This window comes from Phoenix dactylifera, unplaced genomic scaffold, assembly GCF_009389715.1.
Source record: "Phoenix dactylifera cultivar Barhee BC4 unplaced genomic scaffold, palm_55x_up_171113_PBpolish2nd_filt_p 000007F, whole genome shotgun sequence".
NCBI lineage: Eukaryota > Viridiplantae > Streptophyta > Magnoliopsida > Arecales > Arecaceae > Phoenix > Phoenix dactylifera.
Window position 1 is genome coordinate 1,693,516 of NW_024067666.1, and position 9,687 is coordinate 1,703,202.

The window sequence follows — 9,687 nt, forward strand, 5'->3', positions numbered from 1 at the left end:
GACAGTTCAGGTTTGGAGGAGGGTATCTTTTCCCTTACCGGGCCGTACTTTGGGTGTGGAGGACTTTCTACGGCAGGCAAGGATTGCTCTACGATCATCGAGCACTGTAGGATGGGATATTGCTGCCGTCTACTTGGCGCATCACATTTGGCTGGATAGGAATGTCAGAGTGTTTGAGGGGAGGAGGGCTCCCCTGAGATCTGCTGTAGAACGGGCCCTCTATCAGGCAGTGGAGTTCATGGAGGCCGCTGAGTTGGATTTATCTGCGATAGCCAAAGACATCTAGGAACCCCTCTTCGCTACCACAGCGCCCAGGTTTGTTTTTATCTTTTGGGAGCCCCCACCCCCTGGCTATCTAAAGGTGAACTTTGATGGGAGTCTACCTGGCGATGCCGATCAGGCGGGAGTGGCTTTTGTCATCAGAGATCATGGCACCAGTTGATTGTTGCAGGTGGACGCCGTTTTTTCGAGGCCTCGGCTTTTGGAGCGGAGCTTAGGGCACCCTGAGAGGGGCTTTCTTATGCGAGATATATTCTGCAAGCTGGTTGCATCATTTTGGAGGGAGACCCAGCTTCCCTGATGGTGCGCCTGAGAGAGGAGGGGTGGGAGGAGGTGGAGCACCCGCTATTGGGCAACATTCGTCGGATGCTACGGGAGTGCCGGGTTCTTCAGAGGCATGTCTTGCGGGAGGCGAACCAGGCTGCTAATTGGGTCGCCTCCTTCGTTGTGCACTACTCCGAAGATTTTTTTTTGGACTCAGCAGTCTTCCGTTCCTTTTACTTCGTGTTGTTTGCTTGGTGCTAATTTAGCTGGCTGTGCTCATGCTAAGGTAGTGTGAGCAGTCGATTCACCAAAAAAAAAAAAAAAAAACAATGGTGAGTCACCACAAATCAAAGACAAGATCTCATTTTTCAAGTGAATCCTCATTTAATAATTCTATAAAAAGAAAGAAAAAAAAAACTTTACTATTAGACTTGACTACAAGTGCAATACAAAAGGATCGACGGCCAATTATCATCTAGCAAAAATTAATATAAGTGGACCAAAGTTTCGGTCCAGCGTGATACCCTGTCCCATATCTCTTTCACATTAGCCAGTCGGATCCCGCTCTCATAGCTAATACTTATCACGTGTCGCCTACCATCCGCACGCACTCGTGCCCTTGAGAGGAAACCGGTGGGCGATGAATTGCCGTGTTTTAGAAAGGCCGGATTCCAATCCCTGACACCGTCTCTCGTCCTTATCCAAATCCCTTATTCCAGCAGTCCAAATCATCGCATAAGAAGAGATAAGAGAAGAAATAAACGTCCGCATAATCCTCCCTTCTCCGGCTTATCTCCTTCCCTCCTCCGCTGTCTCCTTGAAATAAGTATTATTCCACCAACCTAGGTTCTTCCGCCTCTCCCCCTTCTCCATCCCTTGTATGCTATAGCGCTCCTCCTCCTCCTCCCTCCTCTTATTCCTTTCCAATCTCCTACCTTATTCCCAGGATAACTCTACGGCCCGCTCATCAAAGCCTTGGAATTATGAGCAAGGGAAGCAGTGTAACGAGCCGTTTCGGCCGGTGCCTGCGAGCGCCGCTACGGGTTCTCCGCCGGGCGCGGGACATGTACGTGCGGAGCCTCACGGAGTGCGCCGGGGGCGTCCAGTACGGCGCGGCGGTCGGCTACCCGACCTTCGCCTCGGTGCCGAGGAGCTACAGCTTCGGGTCGGCGAGGACGAGCTCGAGCGACGAGGACCTGAGGGAGCTCATCCGGGCCGCGTCGCAGAGCCGCGCCGGCTCGCTCAACGCCCGCGCCGGCGTCGTCGTGCCGAGGAGCCAGAGTGTCGCGGTCGGCCGGATCGAGGAGGACAAGCCCTGCGACTTCGATGACGACGTCCGGGTCGGATCCGATTTGCTGTTCCCCCGGAGCCGGAGCTGCGCCGTTGGTGCCAAGCGGCGTCCGCGGTGGTTCGCTTGATGTGTTCGGATCCGGATTCGGATCCGAGAACGTTTCCTTCATGTTTTCTAAATATAAAACGTATCACGAGGCAATTAATTTTCCCTGATTTTTTCCTTTCATGTTTGATTTGATTTTTTTTTCTTTTTATTTCTAATAGTAATGAGGTACGAGAGAGAGAGAGAGAAGCAGGGTGGTGGGGATTGAAGGAAATTTGGAGCTCTGTGGGGCTAACGTTTGGGATTGCAACATCCGCCATTAATGTTTGGGGTGCAAATGACTTGTTCTTGTTGAATAGAGGCGTTAGGCTTGAATTTGAGACTGACATACCAAGTGCAGTGAGAAATTAGATGGTGTATTTCTATTAGCTGCATCGATCTTTTGCTATCATCCATTACTGTGGCAACTAGGAATAATGAGAAATAGGGCTTGAAACACAAGTGGAGAAAAAATATGTGGAAGTTTGGAGCCATGCACAATTAATTATTCACGAAACATCGCACGCTATTAGTTTCTCCCTCCCTTTTCACGTTCTGTTCTTAATCAGAATTGTTCATGTTTCTACTTCATAGTATAATGAGAAACATGGTATTTTGACCCATTAATTCGAGGGATTTTGATATGTTGGTCCCCATTCCTAAGCCCAAATTCTAAATAATCCTCTTTTTTGTGAAAAAAATATAACAAATTCTTTTTGATTTGTCAATGGGATAAGAAAATTAACTAGGCTAATGTAACTACATTTTTTTTTATGAAGTTTGGATTCTCTACGGTGCATATTTTTTAAAAATGCTGCGGACTGGGTGGAATTCTTTGCGGCTCGTCATTCAAAGCATGTTCCGGTCTCGTTTTCTATATATTTTCTTCTTCTTTCTGATTTTATGGACTGCACCTACACCTACTGTGTGTGAGTCGCCGATGTGTCGAGAAAAAAAAGTGCGGACTCGTGGAGAGACTTGAGCTAGAAAATCGGTGAGGTCCACCTTGGCCTGTCCAATTTTTTGATGAGAAAGAGGACACATTGGGATCAGTCAAAAATCGCATAACTCGGCCAGGTTTTGGAAAATAACTGGCAACCCAAGTGGGTGAAAGCGTAATATAGAATAAAGACTTTCTGCCACTATGCTATTGCCTCTTATTGCTCCATTAAGATGCTATTTCATACTTATTCTTGTCCTTAGGTTAAGCTATTTCAAATAGGATTTGATATTTCATAATCAATCATTTCTATAAAAGATATAATCAAGTCCTTCTGCCTTAGGTAGAAAATAAAATATGTATACTCATTTTATTTTTTATATATTTTCAAAAATTTTCTATTTAATTAATTCATGATTCTTTCCTATTTATGCTACAACTAAAGAATAGTATAGGATGTTGATCCATGTGAATTATAGAATAGTATATAAAATAAAAGGTTATCAATAGTTATACATATTTTTATTACATCAAATTCTATTTTTTGTGTAGTTTTAAAATTTTAAATATATTTTCATGAAAACTTGATCCTATTGATTAACCAGTGCTCAAACCACGACCCAGTCCCGGACTCTTAGTTTTGGATTGGGCTTCAATCGGGGTTTAATAACTAAGCTCACTAATCAATCATCCTCCATATAGGGTAAGTGGCAAGAATGTTAAATATGTATTAATCTTGTGAATTAATGCATATTTATCATTCTATAAAATATGTTGCCTAAACGGTAGATACTTGAATTAATAATGAAAAATTATGAAGGAAGGATAACCTTAGAGAGTAACAGGGATTATTGCTCGCAAGTCGCAAGAGAGTTACACATCAACTATGTAACTTTTTCATATGAAATTTCTATATTATACTAGCTTTGCAAATACTAGCTTTGATAAAATAAGTTGATTTTTTTTTGGAAATTGATGGTTAGGCTTGGACAATAACCAGGCTATAGCTGGATAGATGGTGTTGGGAGAAAAACCCCAAGTCATACCGCCACGGAGGCGCTCGGCTAGAGAACGCCAACCGGAAAGTGCTCTAGTGTTGGGGGAAAAACCCCAAGTCATACCGCCACGGAGGCGCTCGGCTAGAGAACGCCGATCGGAAAGGCGCTCGACTAGAGAACGCCGACTGGAAAGGCGCTCGACTAAAGGACGCCGACCAGAGAGAGCGCCAAGAGGCGCCCAACCAAAATAACCAAGTAGGGATGCCCGGCTAGAAAGAGCCGACCAGAAGACGCCGACCAGAGAAGCGCTCGAACTAGGAAGCGCCGACCAGAGACAAAAAGCGCCAAATAGAGGCGCTCGGCTAGAAGGTGCTCGCCCAAAGGGCGTCGACCAGAAGTACTAGAAGCAACCCCGCCACAGGGCGCCCCTCTGGGCGACCAGCTCGGCTCGGCACCCTTGCCGAGCCGATGCCTTAAACTAATACTCCTCCCCGCGTAGCTTTCTCGAAAGGTCCGGCGGCTATACACACGACTCTACTACAACCTGCCACTATCTCCAAGCCATCAAGGCATAAGATCTCCGCAGGTATTCGGCACAACCTGCCATTAATGCATGAAACTCCCTCAAGTCTCCAATGCACTCAGTCATTTAATGAACACGGCCCAAGACGATCTCCGGATCACTGAACCATCAGAGCGTGTGGCTCTTCCTGACCGCCGGTTCATTCGGTAATAAATGCACTTACCATCTACGGACCCCAGGCCCACCACGGCCGGCGGTTCAACCACTCCAATAGGTCCGATCAACCGTGACAACTCCCTGGTTCCGGTCTGATTCGGTCCCGTTCCCCACTACGCCATTAATGGGCCAAATCGTGCCCAATTATTACAAAACAGGACAAACCTCCTGTCACCTCCCAGGTAACAAAAATCCTTCTATAAGAGGAAACCTGGGGGAAAAGGGAGAAAAAAAGGACCCCAACAGAACCCTCCTAGACCGGGGGGGAATAAGAGAAAACAACACAGACACAATTGAGGACATCATCCTCTTCATCTTATCCAAATATTCTTGCTGTCTTCTCCATATACTCTCTTCCTTGCTCTCTCCACATATCTGCCCCCTCTGACTTAAGCATCGGAGGGCCGGCGCCGGGGAGCCCGGCCACCGGCTTTTTGCAAGACTTGCGCCCCCAGGAGGACGCCACCAGCCGGCGCACCGTCGACCACCGTTCCTGCGGCGGACTTGCACCCCTTCAGGAGGACGCCACCAGTCGGCGCGCCGCCGACCACCGTCCCTGCAGCGGAGCTCCACCTCCCCCGGCTTCGCGGCAGCCCCCGGGTCCAATTTCCAGCAACAGTTGGCGCTAGAGGAAGGGCCCGAGTTCGCTGCCATGAAGCTAAGAAGCAAAGGGGCCTCCAACGCCTCTCGACGTCCTCCACCCAGTCCTGAGCATTCCGTCCGGAACTCACCACCTCCGGCTGAGTCAGTTCATCAAGTTCGGCCGGAGCAGTTTGATGCCCTGGTGCAACAAGTGCGAGCCTTGGCTACCGCTGTCCAAAGCTTGCAACCCAGGGGCATCCCAATGGCACCGCCTCCTCCGGCTCCAGTCCAACCGGAGCCTCCTACAAGCGGACTTCCCCTTCGAGGTCAGGACTCTCAAGTCCAGGCCTCCCTCTGGAGAGAGCACCCCGTCAGAGGCCACGGAGGCTGGCCACAACCTTCAGAAGCTGAGTCGGTTCCAGGGCAACCTGCACCCGAGCGAACCGCTGCAGCAATCCTCCAGAACGATGAACTCGACAGGAAGGTCGAGAAGCTGGAGCGCCAAATCCAGGCACTCCATGGAAGGAAATCGGGGCGCGATGGCGACTTTGAGTTTACTACGAAGTCGCCCTTCTCCCCGGAGATTGAAGATGAACCGGTTCCGCTACGGTTCAAGATGCCCCAGGCGGAGCCTTACAACGGTAAGGCTGATCCCCTAGACCACCTAGAAAGCTACCGGGTCTTAATGGCCCTGCAAGGAGCCTCGGAGGCCATGATGTGCAAAGCTTTTCCGGCGACACTCCGAGGGCCAGCCCGGCTTTGGTTTACCGAGCTGAAGCCGAGTACTGTCTCTTCCTTTGAGCAGCTTGGCAGACAGTTTGCTGGCAACTTTGCCGCCAGCCAACTCCAGCGGCGGACATCCGACTCCCTCCTAGACATTAAACAAAAGGAGGGAGAATCCTTCAAGGAGTACTTGGACCGGTTCACCGCCGCAACACGGGAGGTCCGGGAGCTTGACCAGTCCATCGCGATGTCAGCGCTAAAGACTGGAGCCCGGTCCTACAGATTCCTCTTCTCGATCGAGAAGAATTTTCCTGCGGACCTCATTGAGATGTTCGCCCGGGCGCGGAAGTACGCCAAGGCTGAGGAAGCCGTGGCCGTTAGGCGGGGCGGGGCCGAGCAGAACCCCAAGAAGAGACGCCGCGAGGAGCGCGACCAGCCCAGAAGCCCGTCTCTGCGACGAACTAAGAATTCGCCCCGCCCGAAGAGTCCACCCCGGTTGAGAGGACTGCCACAGCAGTGGTCACCACTCCGCCCAAGGTTCCCACTGCAGGCCCGTGCACCCGAAGGGAGGTATGAAAAGTATACTCCCCTCAATGCTCCTCAGGCTGAAATCCTCATGGAGATTGAGAGTCAGGATTGCATCCGGCTCCCACCTCCGAAGCCAGACACCAGAATCCGGCGTGATCTCCGGAAGTATTGCCGTTTCCACCGGGATCACGGCCATGATACCGAGGAGTGTTACCAGCTCCGAAATGAGATCGAAGCACTCATCCGCCGAGGGGTGCTCGATCGGTTTGTGCAAGGCCGGCGTGAAGGGAAGAAGCCAGCCGAAGGAGCAGCACAGCCTGAAGGTTCAAATGCCAACAGGCCCATCGCCGGCGTCATCAACACTATCCGAGGTGGGACCTCGGCTGGAGAAGCCTCAGGGGAAGAAGCCTCCTCGAAGCGCCCGCGCACCTCTGAAGCCATCTCCTTCTCAGAAGATGATCTAGAGGGAGTCGAAACTCCCCATGATGATGTCGTGGTCATCTCCATGGTCATAAACAAATTTGATGTAAAACGCATCCTGGTTGATAATGGAAGCTCGGCGAATGTTTTGTATTTTGGTGCTTATTGTAAAATGGGGATGACAAAAGAACAGCTACGGAGGATGAATGCTCCGTTAGTTGGATTTACTGGGGATTCAGTCCCAGTAGAGGGCGAGATCGACCTTCTGGTCACAGCCGGGCTCGCCCCTCGTGAAAGTACCGTGGGTATGAGCTTCCTTGTAATACGCCTGCCCTCGGTTTACAACGCCATCCTCGGAAGGCCAGGACTCAACGCCCTCCGAGCGGTGGTCTCAACTCACCACCTGCTGATGCGATTCCCTACCAGCCAGGGAGTCGGTGAAGTTCGAGGGGACCAAATGGTGGCAAGGCGATGCTACCTAGCGACCCACGAGGCAAGACGACCAGCCGAGGTGCCTGCCCCAACAACTGACCAGCCCTCAACTGAAGTTATGGAGGCACGGGTCAACCCCCAGAAAGAGCGGGTAGAGCCTGGTGAGTTGTTAATTCAAGTTCCCCTACGAGAGAACTTTTCCGAGCTAACCGTGCAGGTCGGCTCTGGCCTTGGCGAACATGAGAGGAGTCGCCTCGTCAACTTCCTACGGGACAATATGGATGTCTTCGCATGGTCGCCTGCAGACATGCCGGGGATAGATCCGGAGGTCATGGTCCACCGGCTTCAGGTGAAGCCGACCTGCAAGCCCATGCGACAAAAGAAGCGAGGCGCCGCCCCTGAACGACAACGAGCAGCAGCCGAGGAGGTCGGCAAGCTCCTCGAAGCTGGCTTCATCCGGGAGATATCCTACCCGGAATGGCTCGCCAATGTGGTCCTCATCAAGAAAGCCAGCGGGAAGTGGCGTATGTGCGTGGACTACACCGACCTGAATAAAGCCTGCCCGAAGGACAGCTTTCCACTTTCCAGCATCGACCAGCTCGTAGACTCCACCTCGGGTCACGAGCTGCTGGCATTCATGGACGCCTTTTCCGGATACAACCAGATCCGCATGGCGCCAGAAGATGAGGAAAAGACAGCCTTCATCACTGACGGGGGAACCTACTGCTACAAAATGATGCCATTCGGCTTGAAAAACGCCGGGGCAACTTATCAAAGGCTGGTCAGCCGGATCTTCAAAAACCAAATAGGCCGAAACATGGAGGTCTACGTGGATGACATGCTGGTGAAAAGCAAGGTGGCTCAAGACCACATAGCCGACCTCAATGAAGCATTCTCCACACTCCGAAAGTACCAGATGAAGCTCAACCCAGCTAAATGTGCATTCGGGGTCACCTCCGGCAAATTCCTCGGCTTCATCATTACACAACGAGGAATTGAGGCCAATCCAGAGAAGATCCGAGCCCTCCAAGGGATGACGCCTCCCAGGACGGTCAAAGAGGTACAGCGGCTCACGGGCCGAGTGGCAGCCCTCGGGAGATTTATCTCCTGCTCGGCCGAGCGCTGCCTTCCATTCTTTGCAGCCCTCAAGAAGCCGAAGAACTTTTTGTGGTCGGACGAGTGCCAACAATCTTTTGAAGAGCTCAAGCACCTACTGGCTTCCCCTCCTCTGCTCACGAAGCCTCAACAGGGTGAGCTCCTCTACTTGTATCTAGCTGTCTCCCCTATAGCAGTAAGCTCGGTCCTGGTCCGAGAAGAGGGTAAACTCCAAAAGCCGGTGTATTACACCAGCCGGGTCTTGAGGGACGCCGAGACCCGATACTCCAAGCTTGAGAAGACCGCCTATGCTTTGGTCATTTCGGCTCGGAGGCTCCGACCCTACTTCCAAGCTTATACAGTGGCTGTGCTGACTGACCAGCCGGTCAAGCAGATCCTGCAGAGATCAGATCGTGCGGGTCGGATCACTAAATGGGCCATTGAGCTCGGAGAATTCGACATCGAGTACCGGCCCAGACCGGCGATCAAAGCACAAGCACTCGCAGACTTTATAGTCGAGTGCACCATACCGGATGAGGTCGAGCCTGAACCTGAGCCACCGGTGGAGCAGACCCCGAGTTTGACATGGACTCTACATGTCGATGGCTCTTCAAACTCGGGGGGTAGCGGAGCGGGACTTATCCTCACCAGCCCGGAGGGGGTGGTCGCCGAGCAAGCCTTGCGCCTCGAATTTCCTGCTTCAAATAACATGGCAGAGTATGAAGCGCTCGTCGCCGGGCTCAAGCTAGCCAAGGAGCTAGGAGTGAAGGACTTGAAGGCCTTCAGTGATTCTCAGCTCGTCGTCAACCAAATCGTGGGCGACTTCGAAGCCAGAGATCCGACCATGCAGAAGTATCTTCAGAAGGTACGGGATCTCGCCTCGACCTTGGACTCTTTTCACATTCAACATGTTGCCAGGTCGGAGAATCTCAGGGCCGACCAGCTATCAAAGCTGGCGTCCTCTCGCATGAGCGAGCTTCCCAAAGAGGCAGTACTGGAATATCTCCAAAAGCCCAGCACAGACGAGCCCGAGCAGACCCTCTGCACTGAGTTCGAGCCAAGCTGGATGGACGAACTCATCAGCCATCTGCAAGACGAAGTCCTCCCCACTGATGAACGAGAGGCTCGCCGAATCAAGCGCCTCGCCACCCGGTACATACTATACGAGGAAAAGCTCTATCGGAGATCCTTCACCTCTCCTCTCCTCAGATGCCTCCGCCCAACGGAAGCTGATTATGCCCTGCGCGAAGTCCACGAAGGAATTTGTGGAAACCATCTGGGAGGGCGAGCATTGGCCCACAAAATTCTACGC

At 51.8% G+C, this 9,687-nt stretch overlaps 1 protein-coding gene across 1 annotated transcript; it reads left to right on the forward strand.

Moving 5' to 3' along the window:
* The first annotated feature begins 1,140 nt into the window (after nucleotides 1-1,140).
* On the forward strand, nucleotides 1,141-2,377 carry LOC103712289. Its single transcript, XM_008798769.4, has one exon. The coding sequence runs from the start codon at nucleotides 1,527-1,529 to the stop codon at nucleotides 1,959-1,961; it is 435 nt and encodes a 144-aa protein (XP_008796991.1). The 5' UTR covers nucleotides 1,141-1,526; the 3' UTR covers nucleotides 1,962-2,377.
* Nucleotides 2,378-9,687: the final 7,310 nt, after the last annotated feature.

Coding starts and splice junctions, on each gene's coding strand:
- LOC103712289 (XM_008798769.4), top strand. CDS start 1,527: ATGAGCAAGGGAAGCAGTGTAACGAGCCGTTTCGGCCGGTGCCTGCGA.